Below are 24986 nucleotides of genomic sequence, written 5' to 3'. Positions count from 1 at the left end.
AGGGAGGGACCTCTTTGCCCTCCAGAAACCAGGAAGGGAATTGAGTTGATCTGCTGCTGCTTGGTTAGCGCATACGGGGCTTTAAGCTGCACAACAGTGAGAGGGAGAGAGAGAGAGCTCCGGAGAGGAGGAGAGGAGAGGGCTGAGCTAACCCACAACAAGCACCACCACGGCCATCGCAGGTGAGCTAAAGGCACCCTGCCATCCCCCCTCTGCCTGCCCTGGGCCTGTCGAACAGCGGGGAGCAGGGCAGAGGAGGAGAGCAGTGAGAGGGAGGAATGAGGGAGGGGGCCAGAAAGGAGAGCAGGGTGGGGGGGTTGGCCGGAGAGGAGAGGTGGGTCGCAGCAGTAGTCCCTAGTCAAGGTTCCTCTTTTTTTTTTCTTTTTTTTTTTTTAATCCTCCTAAAGTACTTCCTCTGTACTGCTCTTTACCTCTGGGGAATCTTGAGATAAAGTTTATAGGATGTGTTCAAGGCATTAACTTTTCAGGCAGGTGGAAGCACTTAGAGGAGGAGGGAGGAAGAGGAGGAGGAGGGGAGGTGGGGGTTCTCGAGAGAGAGGGTGGGGGGTACCGAACGAGGAGGAACCAAAAATAATTCTATTGGACAAGGTACAGGCAATGGCAACAACTTTTTGGGACAGTAGCGATTGAAACGCTCAGTGTGGGGTAAGTTGTGCGTTGTGTGCGCCGGGCATGTTGTTGTGGCATTGGGCTGTTTAGATGAGGAATAAGTCACAATTTAGGTCAGGAGTTCTAAGTGTCTCTGAAATGTCACTACAGTGTGGGATGATGAAAGAATCCACTCCTAATGTTTCATTGCTGCTCTGACAGTTGAGGCTGAAATGCTTTTTTGAATAATTTTTTTCCTGCGAAGCTCTGCCCTGTTTGATGGCTGGTCTGTACTTTAATACCTGGCAGCCTGCTAGCAACATACTGTAGTGTATAATTCAGCCCTGAGTGCTTACGTTAGAGCAGGCTTGGAGATAGTGGGGGTGGTAGGGGCAGAGAGAGCTGGGACTCGTAGTCCACAGAGGGGGCTTCGAAGCAGGTCAAACAAGGTTTCAGAACTCTATATCCCAGAGTGCCTTGCCCTTGGCCATCCAGGAAAGGGAACAGCCGCCAGCCTATCCTAACAAGGAGGTGTGGTGAGTGAGCTGTTGTCAGGCCAATAAGCGGAGGGGATGCAGAGCTGAGTTGTGGGCTGAAAATAGAGGGGGGTGGGGTGGTGGTGGTTGGGGGGTGGGGGGTGGAGGGTGGAGGGTGGAGGGGTGGGTAGGTGTCTGTTTGTGTGGGATCAGGCAAGGGCTTGCCTGTATGACTAGGGCCACTCACAAGTTTCCTGTCTGGTAATGCTCTAGCCCTGCCCAGAGACGGAGGCAGCAGAGCTGTCCGGCAGGCAGGGGAGGCAGATAGGGCCCGGGAAACATTTTCAGCCTCTTTGGTAAGGACTACAAAGACCTCCACATACACACACACACTGTGTCTTTACACTGTGACTGAGTGAAGAAGAGAGGCAAGCAGAGGAAATAAATACCATAGCGTGTTGTGTGTGAAGGAGAATGAGAGAGAGAGGGCTTGATAGAGTTCAGAGTTCTTGACCCACTTGCAGATAAAGGAGGGAATGGCAAATAGGTCAGTGTTGAGTGTAAGTTGCTGCACCAGAATACAGCTCGGAGAAATAACCGCAGTTATTAAAGTTATCTTATTCACATCATGCTAACTTTTGAAGTCTGGGCATTTAAGGTCATTGTGCATCACACTGTTTTGATCCTGTGAAGGCACACTATTCTTTTAATGTTTTCATCCACTGCTGTGATTAAATAGCGCTGCTGCTATAATTAGTAGAGTGAAAAGATGAAGACAGTTGCACATCCTGTACTGCTGCTTCTTTAGGGGTGTTAAAGTAACTCCAGAAAACCCACCGCATCAGATGTTTGCCAGACTGTGGCAGAGCGACCATGCTGATAGCTGACAGGGTACAGGTGGAGTGTTGAGGAGTAGTTTATTTGAAAATCCTCAGTAAGTGACATGTCTTCTTGCTGAAGGGGAGAATATGTGACACATCTCGTGACAGCTGAATTTCACTGCAAGGGTAAGCTGCCTCGGCTAAGTCCATGCAATATTAAAATAAAACTTAAGCTCTTGTAACTTTGTGCACTATCCTGGAGAATTCATGGGCTTGCTGATTGATTTCAGTTTTTCACAGCTACTCATACCATGGTCAATCTCATGACATCTTTTTCTCCCAGTTCGTTCGCCCCCTTCCTCACCAGCATCTTGCTAAAAGCAGATTCTAATCTTGCCTGCCATGTAATGCTTGCTTGTGGCTCGTGGTTTTAAGACTTCACAGTAACCCAGGCTGCCTTACTTGATAACCAGATGCATATTTTTTTGGCTTTGCATACTTGTTGAACCCGTTTTTTAAACGTGTGGGCACGGAGAGGGTATAAGGAGAGCACAGTACATGAAGACGCCCAAGTGCTGGGAAAGTGACTGGAATGCTTCTCGGAAGGTGGCAGGAGACAAGGTTGATGGCATTTTTCATTTAAAAAAATATTAGTTACAGTAAATACTGTCCTACTGTCACACTCTGTGCTGTTTTTTAGGTACCACTGCGGAGGACAAGTATAGTTATTTCAAGTAAATTCCAGCAAGAGGTTAAACTAGGACGCCATATGTGTTTGCATGTGTGAGTGTGTACTTGTGTGCACGCATGCGTGTGCGTCGGTGTTACCAACAATAGACTCCAGGGGAATTGCAGGGGACTTCAGTGGCTGTGGGCAGGTCCAAGACACCACCCATCAATTTGGCGGTGAGGCTGAATACAGTTTGATATTCCTGTATGTTTGTGCCTACACCACTATGGCTCGAAACTAGCAGGTTCAGACAGACAGAGAAGACAGGTTGCGTGATGTCGCCGTGGCAGTTTGAGGCTTTATTTTAGAGTGAAATCTTGGCTGCGTACAATGTATCACATGTAAGAATCATTATGTTTGTTCTAAGTTTTATTTATGTGGTCGAATGATCTATTGTGACACATATGGTGAATGTTTTTTTCATGTTTTATATCAAACACTGTCATTTCTTTGCTGCTATTCTGCTGTGTGTCTGTTAGTTTTAACATTTTTCTGCAGTTTACAATGTTTCATTAGGCTTGTCCTTGGTGAATACAGCTTCACTTCCCCCTAATGTTTGGTTCCCCTGGTCAGCTGCTTAGTATACCACAGCTTCCAGCCTGGCTAGACAGACAGACCCCTCTCTGTTGTTTTTCTGTTGTTGTGCTGAAGTCTAGGGGGAGTAAAGGGGCTTCTTCTGTTCTCTTCTGGGACATTTATTATGGAGCGGCCAACACAACCTGATCAAATTAGAGTGGGAGAGGATTTTTTTTTTTTGAGTGACCGTATAGCTTGACTTGAATTTTCGCACTTTTGGAGTTAGATGATATGTTGATAGAGGATTTCTTTCAGTATGAATTAGGCTAAGGCGGTAGGCTTTTGTCAACTGCGTAATTTATTGTTATGTTGATATCAAGCACTGTAGTACAGAGACCAGACACTCCTTTTAATTAAGCAGAAAGGCCAACTGATCAGGAAGGGGATATGTGACCAATCTGACACTGTCTGCATGTTGATTTAGTGAATTGGTTTGCAACGAAACAAGAACGAAGACGGTGGGTTGCACTGAGGGATGGCGAGGCTCAGGAGGGTGGGTGGGTCCCGTGCTGCTTTGCCTCCTCAGCAGTGGAAAGGGGAAGTGGGTGATGTGGTGGATACTATGCAGCACAGAGTCTGAGACAGAGATGGAGCAATGATGAGATGAGAGAGACAGATGAGAGGAAGAGGGGGGGGTCAGACAGTAGGGACAGAGAGATCGAGCGAGCAGAGAGCTGGTCATCTGATAACAGAGCGGGTTCTGTTACACGCCTGCCACAGACGCACAGGAAGTCCTCTTTCCCCGCTAGAGTGCGCATGCCCAGAGTGGTGCAACCAGGGCACATTGGGCCTGCCGACTGACCAACTGGCCAGCTTGAGTTTTGCCCGTCGACGCTATGTTGAGTTGTAGCGCTGCTTCTGAATCCATGTGCAAGATTCTGTTACACTTCCTGGTTGGCAGGATGGCAGCGTCAGAGAATGTTACTCAAACTAAAAGGAACTCAGACAGTGGATGTGGTTTTCTTTCACTGCAGCTTGAGAAAGACCAGTGTCCCAAAACACGTGTTGTAATGAAATACTCACCAAAACACACAACAGTAAGAGTGCTATAGTTTATGGTTTTTGCACTTATTAAGTTAGTTTAAACACAAGACACTTGTGCTCCAAGATAAAGAAATGAATATTTTTCTAAATAATACCACATGAGACAAGTTTTTGTCCGCATAATGTGACCACAAAAATAGGAACACCTGTACAGTGCTTGAAATACTATCATTATGATCGCTTTTTGTTTAGCCTGCTGCGTAAGTTGTTTGAACTGCATCTGGATAATTCAGATGTTTTTCTCTCTCATTTATATATGGAGGAGCAAGAATGAAAGTATTTGATAAATGCAGTCTAGTACAACAAAACAACAGACTGTGTGTTTTGGAAGAGCAGTAATTTCAGTGGTACTGGAGTGAATTACCATGTTGTGTTTTTTTGTTTTTTTTTAATAATTCTGGGAGCTTTTTATGTTTGCTGGCCTGCGTCTGAATGATACAATTTAAAGCATCAAGAAAACTAAATCATACGAGTAGTACACAGTTGTCAGCAGCCACAGATTTTACTTTGCCTGTTCCTTTGCTATCTAGCTCCACAAAACTTTATCTAATTGCATCATAAAGTCCCCTGCGAGCTTCCTCACACTAAACTTTGCCCATCTTGTGGGTGGTTACCTTTCCTCTTATTGTAGCAGGTTATACCAGGTAACCGAATGAGATCTCTCGAGTTTATCATTGACATCTGAGCCGGATTCCTTGGCCACCATGTGCTCAGGACTTATGAGCGAGCTTGTAAGTTTAACGCCCTGCCTCGCCCATTACCTTTTCACTGGCTTTGTGTCTGTGTTTTGGCAGCGCTTCCTGGTTAGTTTTTAGTGGAAGCAGTCAGACCAAGACCAGCTCTCGCAACTTTACTTTTATCAGTCACTTGCCCTCTTCCTGCTTCACTCCCAATATGGCCAATCAGGTTTCCTTCCACCGCTGGCAGCAATGACTCACTTAGCTATGGCACTTTCTCAAAATCCACTTTTCTTCGGAACTGCCGCCCCTTTCCCCATTCCAGTTACCTTACGATATCTTCTTGGTCCTACCTTGAACCTTCTTGAACTGAGTGAAGTGATTCCCCTGTAGCATTCCCCTGATTGTTGCCATAGAAGCAGAACACTTGAGTTAGTTTGTGAAATAAGGACAAGGGAGGAAAGAGAAATGATAAAGAAATTGTCATGGAAGCATGAACGAGATCAGTGGTCCAACCAAATTCTTCGACTTATCCAATATCCAGATTTTTCCGTTGTTTTCAGTCCTGGTCTTGCTGCTGTGTTTGTGCTGCACTCTAATCTTTATACAAACACTGAAGGTTGTTGTAATATATGAATTATTTTCATATCAGTTGAGCTGCTGAAAGCACAAAGTCTTCACTTCAGTAGAATTGGGAGTAACCAGATAGAATTGTTCCCTTGTAAAAGTAATAAGCCAATAACACCTAAAAAGCAAGGTGTTAGTTGTAAAATTAACAACTACTCTGTATTTCAGTTCTAAAATGTGGCTCCTCTGTGCTCCCTTGACATTTATGGTTTTGGAGATCGATGATTCAGTTATGTTTGCTCTGATTGTTCTCTCTTAAAGTAAGGTTTCTTTCAAGCTCTTAATCTATTTTTATGAGTCAATTACTAATTTTCAGGCTTTCAAGTTGAACAAAACTACAGAGACAAAGAAGACAAAAGAGGAGATATTTGCTTTAAAACTCAATCTGTCCAAAGTTTTAGATTTTTTTTTTAATGTTTTCTAAAAAAGTGTTAAACTATTTAATTCCTTTTTAAAGAATCGTCTGAGGTTGCACAGGGTTAACAGTTTGTTCCTTTGTATGTAGGAATGACTGGTATGTGTCAGCCAAAGACAGAGATACTTTGAGAGTGGAAATTCTGCAGACCTTCCATAGAAGATGCATATCAGCCAAAAATAAAACCACTCTTACTAACTTCTACCACCACACCCTGTTGTCCTGTGTTTGTCTGTGAATGACAAGCAAATTGGGTACGAATGTCTCGGCATAGATATAAAAACATGCGTTGCACACTCAACTGAAATAAAAGCAAAATGGAAACTGGTTTACAGGAGACCGTTGCAGATATATCAGAGGGGACAGTTACGGATGAGATGAAGGTGATGAGGGTGGGGATGGGATGGGTAGGTCCCATGTTGAAGCAGTTGTTTGACTTGCAAAGCAGGCCCGGGTGCTCATCGACTGAGCATTGAAAGAAGGCCCTTCCCTGGTAGTGGAACGCCAGGGACACGGACAGCTGCTGTGCTGCTTTGTGCTGGGCTGCGGGCCTTGTCACCCACAAGCATGAATTAGTGATAAGGAATGTTTCAAGCCATGAGGAGGTGTCAGGATCAGGTGTGTTGCACTGTGTTTCCTCTTACTTAGTGCTCTTTGCGGGGTTTATTTGAGGACAGGTGGCTTCTGCATGCAGAGCAGTGCCTCCATGCTTCGTTGGCACCGAATCAACTTTGTGGAAGTGCGTGTGTGTGTGCGTGCGTGCGTGTGTGTGTGTGTGTGTGTGTTTTATCTCCTCTCAGCTCAGCGTCTTTACCCCACAAAGCCGTGACCCAGGGTCAGCTGCGTATGTACGGGGGATAGCGTGCTACGCAAGCTTGCAGCAAAGCCTGGTCTAGTGCAGGTGCAGTGGATGTGTGTGTTAGAGAAAAGCAGGCTGGCTCGGGTCTGGATGGGCTCACTGAGATCTATTTCCACCTGTGAAGGACACGACCGGTAGCCATGTGGTTGCCCTTTCTCGTGCTCTTTCTTCCATCTCACTCTGCTCTCTCTCTTCCTCTCTCCCGTGTCAACTCTCTTTGTCTTTGCCCTCGTCTCCCCTCCCCTCCCTCAACATATTCAGATGAGGGGTTGGATAATAAAATTTGCTCTTGCCTTGTCTGACAGTCTGTTTTCATCTGAGCTTTGGGAAAGACATTGGCAGTGTTTGCAGAGGCTTTGTGGTCAGCTGCCTATCAAAACCGAATCGAGTTAAGTGAGATGTACAGTGGAAGCCATTAGAAATTTTTACCATCATTCAAAGGAAAACAGAACTGTGTAAATATGTGTTACCTGTGTTATTTGAACGTGCAAGCTTTTATCTGAACGTTATCTTTATAATGTTTGACTAATTTAAAACAATCATTGACTCATTTAAAGGACCACAACAAGCGTCCTGCCTGTTGTAATACAGAGGTCTTTTTTTTTTAAAGGCTTTACCTAACGCTGACCTGTGGGCTGAGGTGACATGTTGCCAGATTTCTAGGTGTGGAGAGAGAGAGGCGTTTCTTTTACAGGGGATAGCAGAACATAGCAGAAAAAGGAGAGGAAAAAAAAAAAAAAGGAGAGGCAGCCAGGTTAGGCAGGTTTAGAAGTGGGGTGTAGTATACAAACATACCAGAAGGGCCGATCTGAAGGAATGTCATTTGAATGCCTTGTAGGAAACAACACATTCAACACATCCCTACCACCTACCACCACTACTCCCCCCCCCTCCCCAGCCTTGCCCCCTGCTGGGTCCTCCTGGCAGATGGAGCGGGAGAGGGAGGAGGTTGTCCTATATGTGCGTTTATGTGAGCGCATGTTATTGATGTTACAGTATTTGCTTGTGTGTGAGTGTGTTAATAGAGAAATCGAGGATGCCTCGTTCTGCCGAAACCCCCCTCCCACTGCGCAGGCTCCAGTCGATCATTTTAATCTCCCCCCCCCACACGTGAGCGAGGGGACAGGCCTTTTCTGAAACTTGGCACACAGTACAGGGTGGGGTAACCAGCTCAGACCGGATTGACAACCTCCCTTTTTAATACTGTTCCCTCGCAGCTTGTTGCGTGTCCTCTTCCTCCTCCTGTAGAGTTTTTCCACAGGGTCTGCTCTCTGGCAGCCCCCCTCCCATCGCTAGCTCTCTCCTCTGTTCCTCCACCTCCCTCACTTCCCTCCCTGGCTCTCGACCGACACAGAGTGCATAGGCTGCACAGCCCAGCTCCCAGCATGCACTCTGATCCCCACAGCCCTCTGCCTATCTGTCCTCCACGACCTCTTACTTGATTTCTTGCGCGAGTGCATACACACGCCCAAAGATGTAGGCGTATACACAAGGAAGCAGGCACCGAGCCACCTGCACACAAATATATAGTACATAAACGTCTTCACTTAGTCATTCACCCACTCATGGTGTTTTTACAGGCAAAAAGCCCAGCCAAATGCTTTCGAAATTGTCGTGAACTACTTTTTATTCAGTGTCACCAGAAACTAAATAATTACACATTGTCAAGTGTCTGTTTTGCAATAAATCTGTGCACCTGTTGTACCAGTAGATTCACTTTTAAAATCAGTCCTGAGCTGTTGTGATGTGCAGCAATGTGGTGTTACCATATGGCTTCGTTCCACTTACTAGAGACACTGTGTCAAGGCTCTTGGGTCGAGTGAAATGTCTGAAATGTCTGAGCTGCTAATATTATTTTTTTTAAACTCCTTATGTAAAACGTTTAACAAAATAGATGGCACACAGCATTTGACAAATGTGTATTATTCACAGTGAAGTTCAGTTTTAGGTCAAGCACACACAAAGCACAAAATTATTTTCTTAAAAGTGGAGTCTGTGATTGTGGAGAAAGATGGTCAGTATTTAGCTTGTTCACATATGCTAGATTTACCATCCCTCTCGCTTCCACTGCCCCCTTTCCCCCTGTCCGCTGAGCAAACATGAACATGTACAAGCTTGAACATGCATGGGACAGATGAAAAACTGTTGTGTGGATCAGTCCAAGCTACATTTACAGAGCCAGTGCTGTGTGCGAACACCAGATTTTATTTCTAAAGAATACGAACAGAACAGACAACCAGCAGACTGAGGAGACATTTCCTAAATCTGACAATAACTGTATTGAGTTTGAATCAGCGATTTTTTTTTTTTTTACCTTAAAGTTTAATTGGTCGTGTTTGATATATAAGGAACGTGTGTTGAAGAAGGATTTGATGTAGGTGGTTTTGGTATGAAAGTATACTCATTCAGAGATACTGTCATTGTGTTGTGCATGCAGAAAGCTTTGTATTGCCAGGAAATTAATGAATTGAAATATCTATTGGAGTGAATCATTTCAGATTTTTTTCTCAACTGAGAAAGTTAATTTCGCTTGGATGAAGGGCCTAAGTGAAAAAAAAGAAGAAAAGATAGTAAATTATCATATTTGGGTCACCGACCAGTTATCAGTATTCAAGCATGTACACAGCAGCTTCAACTTTTTGTAGCTGTTTCTCATTGTCAGTATAGTTTCCTTGTGTGACACTCAAGACAAATTCTTGAGATATCAAATAATTTTGCAGTTTTTTGTCTTGTGTTGATGTGTAAGCAGATATGGACAACCTGCGACCTTTTCAAAATTTCCCCAGGATACTTTAAAGTGTGTATGTTTGTACTTGCAAATTCCCTCCTTTGTTGTAAATATTTTAATTTTTGTCCTCTGTGAACTTTTGGCAAATGTCTAGGTCCATATTATAGACTCAGTCAAATAATCAATATCTGTATTTTTGTGTCCATGTAAAAATGTCACGAACTGACCCATTATTGTCCTCTTTGTCTTTTCCTACTGTCCCATCCCTCTGTTCAACTCCTCTCCCCTCAGATAGGCAGACGGATAGACGGCAGGACGGATACACGGGTGGGGGCTGTGCTAGGAGGCTCGGCGGCAGGCTGGTGGAAGATGTCGTCAGGAGCCGGTGGGAGGGGAGGAAGGCGGCTCAGGGGGACAGCGAGCAGCGGGGGTGGAGGAGGGAGAGGAGGGGCAGGTGAGGCGGAGGAAGGTCCTGTGGGGATCCCTTTCCCTGAACACAGCGCCGACATCCTGGGCAGCCTGAACAAGCAGCGGCTCAGCGGGCTGCTGTGTGACGTGCTCTTGGTTACCCAGGAACGGGAGTTCCCAGCTCACCGCTCCGTCCTGGCGTCCTGCAGCTCCTATTTCCACAAGCTCTTCACTTCAGGGGCCGCCGCCGACCAACAGAACGTCTACAACATCGACTTTGTGGCAGCGGAGGCCCTGGGAGCGTTGCTGGACTTTGCCTACACAGCCACATTGACAGTCAGTCACAGCAGTGTGGCTGACATCCTTGCTGCTGCACGCCTCCTGGAAATCACACCTGTCCAGGAAGTCTGTACACACCTGCTGGACACCAAAGTGCTCTCCCCGCCGGTACAAGACCATTACAGAACTAGAATTAACATGTTAAAAATTACATTTAAGCATGAACCGTATTCCATCTTAGCATTTTGGCTCATGCTAGGTAGATATTTTATGGAACTGGAATAACTTATCAAAAATGTTCTCCTGATCCGTTCGCATAGAGAATGGGCATCTGGTCATCATGCCATCCACTTCATTAAATAGTCAGCATAGCCAAGCTTACATCATGGCCTTTATCAGTCTCTCCCACTATGCCAAACGCACACCCACAGTCTTGGGGTTAGTTCAACACTTACTCATGCTGAGCCAACAGCATTTGTGGAAGGACAGCATGCTCTTTCACAGACCACAGACACAGCAGATTGTAGCTACACCTCGACATGATCAACTGTAGCTGTGTAATGCTGTGTGTGTAAAGACATAATTCTTTATATCATGTGATAATCACAGCTGCGTTCACTGTGGTGATCGCATCATTCAGGACATGTACAAGTCCTTCATGAGCTTCTGGGTGTTCAACGTCAACTGGTGCCAGCGGTGAACATCACAGTTTGTAGCCCACTCAATATGTCAATATTTTTTACTATTTATTGCCACATTTCATCAAAGGCTTTTTAGTCTTACAACTCACTAAGACTTCAACGGTGGAGCATTTTCAGAACTAGGGGTCCTAACAGTGAAATCATACATGGTAGTGCTGAACGATTAATTAATTTTAAACCAACATCATGATTTCAAACATTGCAATTCACAAATTGAGAAGCTTGAAATTTAGGATAAATGTTTTTGCAGCACATCTGACATAGAGGTGACCCAAACTGTCGGGTCAGTGGTTTTACAAATTCATGCCATCCATCTTATGTGATAGTCATACTTTTGATGGTCTCTCAAGTGATAATGCTCCATTACATTTTAAATGGATTACATAGTGAATATTTAGGTGAAGCTTGACTTTTAAAAAATATGTTATACATAGATATTTTCTCCAAATCGCTTATTACTAAAACATGGGTCTCTTTGTTGTTTTATTGTTTATTTGTTTTTTTTTTAAAATGCACACTCCAGTCAGTAATTTGGCCAAATAGTTTTTATTTTGTCATTGCACATGCCTATACCCATGAGCATACTGAGCCCCTGGGTGCGCATCCAGGATACCCGGAGAGTGATCTGTACATGCTCAAAGGCCTTTCGGTTGTACATTTAGGTCTCTCTGAGTCAGCCTTTCTTAGCTGTTGTGCTTTACAGAATGTGCTTTTATAAACAGATTTTTTTCTTCACTGCTTTTCACTGTACCATCTCTTTCTGTCTTCTTCCCTTTGGTTTATTTTTTGCACAAACTTATCCTCACTTTTATTTTCCCTTTCACTCACTGTCTTTGTTCTCTGTCATGTTTTACTAGGCGGGCAGTGAGCGAAGAGATGAAGAGGAAGACGAGGAGGGGAAAGGCAGAGGAGGCAGGGAGCAGGGGAACCGGGTGCGGGCCCGGGAGTACCTGGAGTACTTCCAGAGAGGGGCGCACTGGAGCAGCAGCTGCAGCACGCCAGAGCTCAGGGACCTGCCTACACACCTGCACTTTAACAACGGTAATGGCGGTGCCCCCAGTAACGGGGCTCCTGCTGGCCCCGGTGAGTACTACTCCCCCCTGGCCCTTGCCTTGTCCCAGGCCCCGACACAGGAACCAGAGGAAGAGGATGAGGATGAAGAGGAGGAGGAGGAAGGGGAGGCGGTGCAGCGCAATGGAGCAAGCCTAGGGTCATCATACTACCCTCCCTCCCAAAATGGGCACTTCTACCTCCCCCCTGAGTCTAGGCTAGGGCCGGAGCCCGAAGTGGAGGATGGTGGCAGGGAGGCGATGGTGAGGGATAGGGGCTCAGCCAGCGCCCTCCTGCAGCAGATGATGGACTCCATCGAAAGGCAGAAGGAGCGAGCAACAACTGGAGAGGAACAGGGAGATGGGGACGACCCCGACATGGAATTTTACTTGAATTACTTTAGCAGCGGGCAGCATGAGGATACAGCTTCTGCTGCTGTAACACAGGGAGTGCCATCGCTCTGGTTATCACGAGGCAGTACAGGCCAAGGCAGAGTAGGAGGGGAGAGGGGGGTTGGAGAGCGTGGCGGTGGGGGTGGAGGAGAGAGGAAGATGCGCTCTAAGGCTTTCCAGAAGTGCCCCATATGCTCCAAGGTCATTCAAGGAGCAGGCAAGCTACCCCGCCACATCAGAACGCACACGGGAGAGAAACCCTATGAATGCGCCATCTGCAAAGTGCGCTTTACCAGGTAAGTCCAATTAATGAAGGGACTACCTCATGTCACATGTACTAATAGTCTTGGACTTGGCACTGTTGACAAACCGCCCAGCAGTGGGAAACACCACAAAGCCAAAAGCAGGATTATTAGCGCTAACCAACTTAGCTTTGCATTAAGGAGACAGTGCAGATTGTGAATCTAAATGTTTATCTTGATGATGGACTGATTGAGCACTAACCAGGGTTGCTTTTCAGTGTCACATTGTAGCCAAATGCTAAATGGCATGTAGAATATTGCAGAGAGGGGGGCTGGATGGTTATAAAGGTCTGTTTTATTGTGACAGCCTTCATAGCAAAGTCCTGGAATTTTAACATAGGGGTCCTATAAAAGAAGGCTGTGCCATGGTTGTGTTATCTAGTGGAAGGCTGCTATAAAGTGCTGTGCTCTGATACAGAGGGGGATTACTGGCCCTGGATGGTACTCTGTGTGCTCCAATGCAGTAATGTGAACTTTTGATCTCTGGTTATGTTGATTATTGCCCATGGCGGAGTAGTTACACCACCCCCTCCTCTCTCTGTCACTCCTTTACCTCTCTAATGAAATCTGCCATGTGCTGCTCGGAGAGATGTGGCCAGGCCACAGAAGGGGACTTGAGTGCACATGGTTTCCTTGTATTTAGAAGTCCTGCCTTTTCCTTGAAATCATTCCTTTAATTAATTAATCAGTGGACTTGTGCTGGAAATAGATGCAGCAGGCTAGAAATACCCAGAACCTCTGTTGGCATGGCAGGTAGGGAAGACCAATGTGAATTTACCTCCTAGCTAAATTCGACCGGCAGTGGGAAGGGGGCATTGTAATCTTAATCCTGTTTGATCAGGGTTAAGAGTGTGCCTTGCACAGTAATAAATCACTCCTGTCCTTTAAATAATTCACCTCTGTCAGTGTGCCACTTTGTTCCGAGGCTTCAGTCTGACTATATGTGTGTGCGCGTGAAGGTGAGTTTCTCTTCACCTGTGTACAGGTTTCTTTGTTAATTTTCAGAGTCAGAGCCCAGCTTTTTCAGACATGTAAGCGCTGTGGTGGGTCAGTTTGTTTGCGGGTATGACTGCTAATCCACTTACTCACACAGACACTCATGCGCGTGTTTTCAAATGGAGTTGTCTTAACTATCTGTTTGTTTAGAAGCCCTCTGCCCTGGGTGCAGAAGGGTTAGACAATTTAAGAGCTCAGGAGCTGGAGAGATAGTAAAGGGCTAAAGGGGGAGGGAAGGACAAGAGTCAGATGAAGGCCAAGGCAGCCTGATAATGTTTAGTGGGCGGTGTATCATCGCAAGTTGAAAAATGTTCCAGGATGTAATGAGGTGACTCTAGACTTTGAGAAGTCAAGTCATATTTTGGTCTTGTTTTGACCAGAGTGTAATTGTTGGAGAACTTATAAATTATTGAACAGTAAGCCTTCCACGTTGGCTATTTGATTTGCATAGAAGTGGCACCAATTCTTATACAATATTCAATCACAATATGGCAAGCGGGGATAGAATTAAGCTGCCAAGTTCATGATGTTTTACAGACTTGTTTGTGTTTCAGTACTACTTAACAATAAATGTCAGGTTTTCAATATTATCTTGGAATTCTTCCGCCGTGGAGGACATTTACGTCTTCATTTTTTGTGCACAAAAAAAGGCATGAACATTTTTGGAATCTGTAAATTATCATGTTGTCCTCAAAGAACACTTAACAGACACTGTAAAGGCCAACTGACACAGTGAACACTGAGCCTTCTTGTCACTGCACAATTGTGCTGTTGTTTGCAATTACACAGATAAAAATGTGAAGTTTATTGCCTCTTCTCAGTTGGACTGACCAACCTCACAAAATTGAAAGTGACCCAAAAATGGCTGTTCAATAGTAAATAAAAACCATCCAAGCGTATTAAGCTGGCTACTGTACATGAGAGAATTGATCATATATTTGAACTAATTGTATATTTGTACATGACATTACATAGTCTGATCAGTATTGAGTGCATTTACTGTAAATAGGTGGGAGCTGATGCTTTGATCTGATTTGATTGTTTTTTTGTCTGTGTATCTTTATGTGATATTGTTTATTTTTCCTCCTTCACAGGCAGGACAAGCTCAAGGTTCATATGCGGAAGCATACAGGAGAGAAGCCTTACCTGTGTACACAATGTGGAGCTGCCTTTGCTCACAACTACGACCTGAAGAACCACATGCGTGTACACACTGGCCTACGCCCCTATCAGTGCTCAAGCTGCTTTAAGACTTTTGTGCGCTCGGATCACCTGCACCGCCACCTCAAGAAGGACGGCTGCAACGGTATCCCGTCTCGCCGAGGCCGAAAACCTCGGGTGAGAGAGCCTGGGCTCCTGGAGGCCCCGCTAGGCCTGCTGAGTCCCGGTTCCGACACAGGCCCTGGGCCTCGCACCATCAGGGGACGGCGGCGCTCTGAGGCAACCTCAGCGATGGAGATGGAGGGTGCTGCTGGAGCACATGCACAGAGTCCTCAGCTGCAGGAGCTGGCAGGGGAGGCAGGGCCCTGAGACTGCAGGGGCGACAAGGACACTGCTGGACACCATAGTCACTCTGCACCGCCTGTGAGACAGGCCTGTGGACAGAGAGGAGAAAAAAACATGCAAAGGCAATTAATAAAAAAAAAACAACAAAACAACTAACTATTCCTCTATAAACCAAATCAGGGTGTCACAAAAATCTAATCTTTATATTTCTTTCTCCTATTACTTTAGGAAACGGAGTAGACTTGCAAGCACTTAAGTTGGTTTATGTGTTAAAGAGCAAAGAACGCTTCAAATCATCCACCCATGATGTCCACTTTCTGGACCATTTCTTTCTTTGTAATATTAGGGGTTTTATACATTGGCATATGTGCTTAGGCAAATGTATGATAGATACAAAGAAACTCTGAGCAACTATGCAGTTGATTTAGATTTTTATTGGTTTTGTCCTCACAGCCTTCAAGCTCTAAGAAAGGTGTCTGTCAAGCACCTTCTGGCTGCTGTACGGGTGAAGCGAGGACAAATCCTCCCAGTGAAAACAACTCCTTTTCTATTCTTTTGCAGGTCTGAAATGTACAGTTACCATAGAAACAACATTGCCACAATATGGCATATGCAAGGAAAACTCACCACAGTTTTGATGCAACAGTTTTTTCCTCTCTAAATGTTCCAGAAAGAATCAGGCAAGGGTTTGATTGAAGTGTTACTTACTCTACAAAAATGCATTTTAAGAATCTATGGTTTGTCTTGTTGAAAACAAATTCACCTTGAGTCAAATCCACTTTAATGGGGACTCACCGATTGCAGGACTAGGGAGTACGAGGGGTGGAGGGTTTGTGTTTATAAAGCACTACCATTGTCAATGTATCTGTTGGCTTTACTACGTTGCCTCTTATCCCTCACAACCCTGCAATGTCAGCATTTTTGTTTTCCCTTTTGATTTTGTCTTAATTTTTTTTTTGGTCGTTTTCCTTTTTGTTGACTGCTTCGGGTACTTGACACTTTATAATTGTATACATGTATATACAGCAGGTGGTGATGTGACATTGGCTCCCTCTTGATGCTGAGGTGTACTTACCAATCGCGTTTTTTTTTCTCTTAGGCTTGATGTCATATTTCTCACAGAGTGAAGCTTGTGGGTGAGCGAAACAAACTGTATGAATGTTCGATGACAACAAAAAAAAACATTGAGTCACCCGTCTGTCCTAAACTTAACACTTGACATGTATAGTTCCTGCCCAAAGGATGAGGAGGTCGAATGAATGAATGTGCTTAACTTTTTTGCAGTTTTTTCGGAATCTGTCCTTGTGTGACAAGGCGCGGGTAGCATTTAACCAATCACAGGTTAAAGGACTGGCAGGGAGCCCGAGTGAGAGAGTGACAAAAAGAGTACGAAGAAGAGATGGATGAGCACCTTTTTTTTTTCCTATGTTTGCACAGCTTTACTAAAGATATCCAACAGAGTGAGAGAGAGGTATATTAAAGGAAGTGGGTTGTTGTTGGGGGAGGAAGTGAGAGGAGGTTTATGTATCACGCTTATTCCAATCTTTTTGCCCTGGGGACCACACAACCGTAAGGCAACCTGTATGATGAAGAGAGCAATAAATACCTGTCCAAGTTGGGAGGCCAAATAGGAGCGCAGCTGCAGCTGCTTGATGTGGGGGGTGGAGGGGAACAAGAGGAAGGGGAGGGGGATCTCACAATGTCTGTTGCATTCCAAAAAATAATCTCCCCCAGCTCAGCCACGTTTCCAGGCAGGAGGGGATCAAATCAGGCCTTTTTCTCTCCCTCTCGCTCTCCCTCTGTAGTCCTCTAATGCCCCCGAACCAGCCTGGAGGGGATATTATTATATTAGAGCCTGGTGTTACTGTGGGGAGGACGCCTGGTGCTGGCAGTGGTAGTGTGCGAGTGTGTTTACATGTACGTGTGTTGGCGTGCATGCGTGTGTGTGCGTGGCAGCCAGGGTCCCTCTGGCCACATCATCAGTGTGTGAGTCAGCCACAGCTTGTTCAAACATGCACCCTGAGCTGCCAGCCCCAATGCACTTTCTCTCACACTCGCTGGGTCCAGGTATCCTGTAGAGAAAGGGAAAGCACCAGAGCTGACATATCTGTTCCAGTGTTGTCAGTGACTCCATACATCTGGATTTGCTAGTCTTAAAATATCCAAGTTGTGCTTTTGTACTCTAAATCCAATGTTGTTATTCCATACTGAGCCTACTGAGTCAAGAGAACACGCATGCAAGTTTCGAATCCCCCCCCCCCCCCCCCCCCCCCCCCCCCCCCGGCCCACCTTTTGATTTCTGCAGTAGTTCTGTAGTTCCAACTATCAGTCCTTTTGCACCTTGGTTAGAACGAGGCAGGTTATGAATGCACTTTGTTACTGAAGAGGGCACTTTTGTCAACGAAACGGGTACTTTGAAACAAACCAGTTGCAAATGAGATCAGTCCTTGTGTGTGTTTTCTCTGTCCACGGTGGTGAAGTTGAACTCCTTCACTGGTTTTGTTCAGGTTTTGACGACAAGCTGCCAAAAAGATAAAAAGTGAAAGAACAAAAAAAAAAGTTTCCAACCAGTAATATTTGAGTTTGGATCTCTTCAAGAGAAGCCTAGCTGGTTCAAATGCAAGCATGTTGGGTTTGGTGACCTAAAAAACGACTAAATTAATCCATGTAACTGAATGCACTTGAAGTTAGTTGTTTTAAAGAATCAACAGTGATTGTCTTTATGTCTTAATGTAAGTGGGGGCGTTGAAGGAGGCGGTAGACGAAGAAGAATGGGCGCTGTGTGTGTGTATGCATGCATGCATTTTTGTTTTGCATGCATGTGCACAGGCATGCATTGCTGGCTGGTAGGCTGGAGGGTCTCAGGACATCCCTGGATAAACAAACATCATGTCTACCCCATCTGTTCACCAGCTAGTCTCATAACCACGTGTGTTCTCTGAGGAACCGCGGTGATAATAGGTCCACGGTACCACAGAAGCAAAAATACCATATTGTAGAACAACACATTGGACAGTTGCTTGTTTACTTCACAGCTCTCTCGGTGCAGATTTGCATAACTCTTTGTTTACCCTTGTTGGTCATAGTCGTGTCGACTATGTCTTGAGAGTCTTAGTTTCTAATTTTTTTCTTTTTGTTATGACAAAGATGGGGTTTGTTATTGCACAGTTTGACTCCCACAGGCAGACCAGTGTAATCTGGGTAATCTAATGTCTACCTGACTTGTGATTTTTATGTTTAGTGGTACTTGGCGTGGACTGCTTTGACCCACTTTGTCTCGATGTGGCAGAGTTTTTAACCTGTCAGGACCTGTGAGCCATCTTAAACACGACATTTCTTTGGACCTTAATGCTTCCCTGAATGTCTTACGTTGTTTGTTGATTAACCAAAGCTTTTCGCCCTCCGTCTTAGTCTACAGTAGACTAGAGAAATATAATTTATCCAGACTGGGCCTCCCTGACTAAGCCACACACGGATGCCCTCTTCTTGAATACATATGCAGAAATGTGTGTGGAATCATACAGATATTTACTTGAGTTCACTTCCTCTCACTCTTTGTATCCTTGTGGACAATAGAATCAGAGGTTTAAGGATGTATAGCTTTTTTTCTGTCTGTCTACACTTCTTAAAATAACGTGTTGTGCTACAGCTGTTTTTTTTTCTAACGATTTTACATGGCTGTGCGCGTATGTGGATGCTAGTGCGCGTGTGTGTGTATATGTGTGTGATGTGGGTTTTGGGGGGGATCTAGGGGTCTTGGTTTGGGGATGCTGTGCCAGGAGGGTGGGGTAAATGGGTGCTTGGGTGGGGTTATGGATAAAAGCCTGATAGCACTGGAAATGGTGCTTTAGCTGAGAGAGCAAAAGTTTGCACTAATGTTAAATGTCCTTGTCCTGCTTATGGGAGAAGGACAGGAGACCTCAGAAAGGCCTGCGAGTTTCCATGAGCACAGAGCAGTGTGGTTAATACTCAATGGTCTCATCAAGAGTCCATCCAACCCCTCCGTAGAAATAATCATGTACAGTATATTAAGAATATACAGACGTCCAGCAACTACAAATACCAAAGGAGAAAAAAATAAAAGATTTTCATCCAAGTCACTGGGCATTTTAAGCTACCGATCTAATGTTGGATTATTAGAGTTTTATTCTTGATCTGAATGCTCTTGAAAAGAGATTCTGGATGTAAATTTTTGATGGAAGCAAATCATGTTTGCTATTTATATTTTAAAAAATATTCCAAATGTATAACATTTAGACAAGCAGCAAGCTTCTCCGAAAACATTCGAAATATTGGTTCTGATCTGATGGCTGAGATGTGCTGTGTGAAGGTGCCAGAGATACTGATTCCAATTGTTTTTTCCTTTTTTCTCTTTTTTAAATTCAGAGATGGAATTTATGTCTCATGCATGGATAATCAATGATGAAATGTAATGTTATTTTCAAACACTGTCTTCTTGATCACTGCTGAATTGGATGATTTCAGTTGACTTTCTGCGAAGGTGGAACTGAATTTAAATGTTCTCTAATTGAAACAGACTGTGACTTTGTGGCCTAGTCTGGACAGCACTAAGCTTGTTGTGTTTTATGATTCCAGACAGTCGTATTGTGCTGTGTGGGGCTGAGGCTCATTCCCACCAGATGGAAAATGCAACATCAAGGGCCACAGTGTGCCTTATGTGGACAGGGATTGACAAAGCTCATACCTTTTTGTTTAGTTTTTGTTTTAATTTTTTACCATAAACCCTTTTCTTGCCACATTTTAGACCAAATTGTAAAAGCGGATTGGCTTGAAGTGATCTGTTTGGGCTTTACTTGAATGAGTCCTATAATAACGTCTCTGTACTATCCCTGAGTTCAGAGCTGTGTCTCTATCAGCCTCCATGGCTCCACGACTGTGTGTCTCCAGCCTCAGCCCCAGACCAAGGTTACTCTGACACAGGCTACACTGAGACAGTCTCAGAACTTCATCACAAGTGTTTTATTTTTTCAAAATTGTCCTTGATATGTTATTTTTCCTGTGCTATTATCAAAGTTTTTTTTTTTTTTGGTGAAGCTATCTGAGAAGGCCATAAAACAAAGACAATAACAACTATGACAAAACTGATAACTGTAAAAATAATCAAACAGAGCAGGACGGGCTGACTGTTATTGTGGTGAGCTATCGTGGCCGCAGAAAGGGGACTGTTTGCTTTGCTTTGTCATTTTTGCTGCACACCTGACTTCTTTTATTTTTTATTTTTATTTTTTGTGTTTTCCATCAGGCTGTTGATGCACAGCAAGCTGAGTGCAGCATATGCAGTATGGCACTATGCGCAGCGTGGCTCTGGCACTTGCACAGACAGCCCTGGGTCCTTCAGAGAGGCAGGCTGCTGTCTGTTGGCTGCTCTCAGCCAAGTGGGGACAGTTTGCACTTGGAGTCTTTCTCGTCTCTGGGGATACAAAGGCTGGCATACAGGGAGGAGGATTAAATACGGGTGGTCAGGGGAAGGCTGAATGTTGTTTTCAGGGATGAGTTTAGTAAGCCCAGGTGATGGACTCTTTGCTGAGCAATGGTTCAGTTTGTAGGAACTGCATGGCCACAATAAGACATGTAACACAAAGGAGGTCACCACAGATTTCACATTGGGGACCTGCAACAATGAGAATGTTGCTGATCTCTTTTGTCTCTTTGTAAGTACTACTCAGGTGGAAAATACACTGCTATGCATTGAGTTTCTGTGTCAGTTTATGATATGTCTAATCACCCTCTGTGTTACTTCTCTGTTTTTTTCCCTTTCTTATTCACACCAATATTTACATAATAGTTCCCAGAAAGATAAAAGCACGAACAGTTCCCTCATTGTAAAGTGGCTGCGACCAACCTATTTCTCTATCTAATATTGATCCGGTGAATTGTTTGTTGGAGGGAAAGAAGCCACTTGGGATTCAGTCTTATTAGTCAGACTGTAACGTTTTTGAAGGAGATGGGGCTGGAAAAGCACAGGGGATGGGGTGGTGGGGGTGAGGTTGTATGTTCTCCGACTTTCTTCTCCCATCGCTCTCCCTCTCTCCGGACTCAGAGTCTACATCTTTGCTGCCGACCGGCCTTTGATCAAAGATCACACACCCTCAGCAGGGGAGTCGACGAGAGAGAAAGGAGGGAGAGGGGAGTGGATTGGAGGTGAGGAGGATGAGACAGTTTCAGTTTGCAGTCACCTAAACCAATTTAGGATACATTCCATAACTTCATACTGTGATTCCCACTTTGGAGTTTTTGGCAGGTGTAAAGGATGTGAGTCTGAGACAGCAGGAGGAAACGGGCAACATTTTACAGTTGGCTGTTTCGGTCCGTCTGTCTGTCTGTAGCCTCACTATCTCACAGACAGACCGTTTAAAAAAAAAGGCCCCCAGTTCAGCGCTATCAAACTGCCTTTTTTCAGCTTCTGCGATTGTAACAAAAGCACTTTGCGAAAGGCTATCCTGAATTTTGTGTGCTTTGATTTTATGGTTATCACTATTGTTGTTATTTTGTTGTCCCTGTCGATGTTTTTTTTTTTTTTGTCTTTTGTTTTCTCAGTGCAGATGATTATTTAAATGCAAAAAATATATATATGATGAAAATGAAAAAAAAAAAGAGAAAACTTGAATATTTGGTGTCTAGACTGAAGATGGCTTGAGCTGCCACTTCGTCTGGATGTAAAGAAACGCATCTCTGTTCTACTACCACCATACCTGTTATGCAGCTTATTGCATAGTCACACAACGGTGGTGGGGGTTACAGGACGGACCTCCCCTCTGCCTGCTCTCTGCTCACTGTCTCAGATGTTGTTGGGAGAAAGGTCACTTGATCTAATTTCTGGAGACTCTTTTCTTGGAAAAGAAACCTGTATAACAGTTGCGAAGCTTTCTGAGAAGGCTAGCTGTGCTGAATGTTAAACATGCAGTGTTTAATCTACTGCAGAATCTCTTTGTCTGCAATAACACCCTGTCTGTGTAGGTAAAAGGCTGGATCTGGTATCCATATAGAGCTTAAATGATCATGAAAGACAAATGGCCAAAATGACCATCATCATTTCCATTTGCAAATCAGTACAGAAAACATGTTTTGGCCTTAACACCTGCGTCAAATCCAGATTACTGCAGTAGAGCGGAAAGAATATTGATCATGATAAGCATTCGATAAATCTATAGTTCAGTAAATGGTTTCACTTGGGAGAGAAGAAATAGGCTACTATTTATAGATTGAGTTGTAACTGTGATAATTATAATTCTTTACAGAGATTTTTGTTTTGTTTTGCTGATGTACGTTTTAAAGCCCCAGTTCTCAAATCTGGACGTTTTAATTTAAGTTTACACTGAGTTATATAAGGCAGAAAACTGTTGCACCACATCTCTCTGTGTGGCAAAACTTTTAATAATGTCCCTCTGCTGACCACAGTCCACTCTGCGGATCCCAAAGGCGGAATAACCTGCTCGTTACTATCACTAACCGGATGGACTGTGGCCAAAATATGCAACATAATTGGATGTTTTACCAACAGAGTGCAACAGACAAATTTTTCTCTGTGTAATTCAGTGTGGTTTCACTTTTAAATAACCCCTTTCTTTTCACAAAAGTTTTTTTTCTTTGCGTAGAAGTCCATATCTGTTGGAAGCTGCAGGGGAGGGGGGAATATAGGTGATTTTTTTTGTTTGTTTTTTTTGTTTTCAGAGAATTTGCACTTTTTGGCGACGAAAAGAAATTGTATTGTATATGAGACCACTAAATCCACACAGTCTAAACCATATAATTCCATTTTGTGTCTTTTTTTGTTTGTTTTGTTCTGTTCTTCTTTTTTTAATATATCCAAAAATGTCTGGCATCTGGTTGTCTGGTTTAAAGAATATAAAATCTTTCTATTAAAAAGAATGGTTGCAAAGCTTTGTGTGGATAATTGTGTTTCTTAACGTGACATATTTAGCTTTAAATGCTTGAAAAATAATCCTATAGTGTGTAAAGGAAGTATAGATAGGAATGTATGATAATTATAGTGTTTACTTACTTTAATAACTTTTTAAGTTGTAGAGTTTCAAGGGTGTCCAAATGACAAAAAAAACCTTTAACCCTCGTTTTTTCCTGTGGGTCAAAATTGACCTGTTTTTAAAGTTTGAAAATGTAGGAAAACAAATATTTTATCAGTGAATTTTCTGATGTCCACATTTTTAACATTTTTGGAAAGGTTTTGAACATTTTAATGAACATTTTCAATCATTTTCAAGTAGATTTTTTTGTGAATGTTTTTAAAGAAAATATTACACATTTTACTGAGATATATGGAATCACTTTAGATATTTTTTTGGAAGATTTTTACTCATTTTTGAAAATATTTTCAAGAATTTCCTTGCCAAATTTGGGGTATTCTTTTAAAATAAAACCTTTAAGGGAAACTTTTGAGGAATTATTGGAATTTTTTCCTAAAGGCTTTGCAAATTTTCAGAAATTTGGGGGATTCTTTGATGAATTTTTGTATTTTTTTCAGACAAAGAAGTAATATTTTTGGGTGTCCATAAGTGAAGAGAACAGTAGGGTTAAAGTACAGTTAAATCAACATCTGTCTGTCAAATATGAACAAAAAGCAAACATAAGCAGCATCACAAAGGTATGTAATCCTGTGTAAAAGCATTGTTATTGTATTGGATTACATAACACTGGCATGTGTTTATGTTATGTAGTGTTTGTCATGAACTGTGTACATGATGCCGCCACTTACACAAAAAATCTGACATCAGTTCCCTAAACCAACCAGAAGGTGGCAGTATTATCACTGCTATCAGCATTTGAGGATGCAGTGAGCCTCATTTTGCTGCTACGCGTCCCTGCTGTCTTTCTCTCTTCTCTTTCTTCTTTTTTTTATACCACACATGACAGCACAGTGTGTACATTTTTGCACGACGCATAAACACCTTTGAAATATGGTAAAAGATAATGTGCATTGCAGGTAGTAAACATTTTAGTAATAATGTGGCTTGTAGGTAACTACTTTGGTTCCATAAAGAAAGGAAGATAAGGTCCTGTTTAAAGGGTATTTATATTAAAGTGAGGCCACCTATGCTATTTTAAATGTGAGGTCCAGAAGGCAATCACAGGCTTGTTGTCACCCCGTCTTCCTGTTTGTCTCGGCCCGTCTCCCTGAGGCGATCCTGTGGGGTGACAGAGGTCATAGAATAGCTCATTAACCCCACCCCAACAGCCCACACATTGCTGCAGTCCTCAGGCCCTGACTGTGCACCAACACACACGCACACACACACACACATTTTATAATGCTCCACTAATAGCAGTTAAGTCGACTTAAGCCCACTATGAGCAGTATGCTTTCAGGGATGCACCATGAGAAATGCACGTGTCTCGCGTGTTGCATGCTATCGCTACATCTCAACATGCTTGTCTTCCTAAATTACAACAGCAAAAAACAGAGAGGCCACTTTGCATTGTCAGCCCAAACTGAGCAATGTGTGAGAGAGACGAACCTGTTGGCCAGATGTCTGGAGGCTCCAAGTCATTAATTGTTATGTTTGTAAGGTATCTAAAGACACAGTGGGTATGGTGTTATTTTCCATGTTCAGACATCATCTTTGCAGTCAAAACATATTGGATAAGAGGAACAGCAGCACTTCAGGGGCCGGGAGATGCCTGGGAGCTGTTGTCTGGCGTCTCTAGTGGTATTATTCCCCCAGTCTGTGCATGTGAACGTGCACAGGAAGCGTGTGTGTGTGTGTGTGCGCCCGCAACTGTTTACATGTTTGTCTATATGCTTATTGCAGAAAAA

At 43.8% G+C, this 24986-nt stretch overlaps 1 protein-coding gene across 4 annotated transcripts; it reads left to right on the top strand.

Moving 5' to 3' along the window:
* zbtb7a (zinc finger and BTB domain containing 7a) lies at positions 1 to 23096 on the top strand. 4 transcript variants are annotated; one of them, XM_051947180.1, is made up of 4 exons: positions 1 to 182; positions 9858 to 10417; positions 11808 to 12688; positions 14785 to 23096. In XM_051947180.1, the coding sequence occupies exons 2-4, from the start codon at positions 9932 to 9934 to the stop codon at positions 15218 to 15220; spliced, it is 1803 nt and encodes a 600-aa protein (XP_051803140.1). In that variant the 5' UTR covers positions 1 to 182; positions 9858 to 9931; the 3' UTR covers positions 15221 to 23096. The 4 variants fall into 4 exon arrangements, with proteins under 4 accessions (XP_051803140.1, XP_022048086.2, XP_051803142.1 ...); XM_022192394.2 differs by having other exon boundaries at positions 2 to 182; positions 9854 to 10417; XM_051947182.1 differs by lacking the exon at positions 1 to 182 and adding an exon at positions 591 to 666 and having other exon boundaries at positions 9854 to 10417.
* The last annotated feature ends 1890 nt before the right edge of the window (positions 23097 to 24986 follow it).

This window comes from Acanthochromis polyacanthus, chromosome 4, assembly GCF_021347895.1.
Source record: "Acanthochromis polyacanthus isolate Apoly-LR-REF ecotype Palm Island chromosome 4, KAUST_Apoly_ChrSc, whole genome shotgun sequence".
Lineage (NCBI taxonomy): Eukaryota > Metazoa > Chordata > Actinopteri > Pomacentridae > Acanthochromis > Acanthochromis polyacanthus.
The sequence above is the reverse complement of the archived record's forward strand: the minus strand, read 5'-3'. Positions and strand labels throughout refer to the sequence as shown.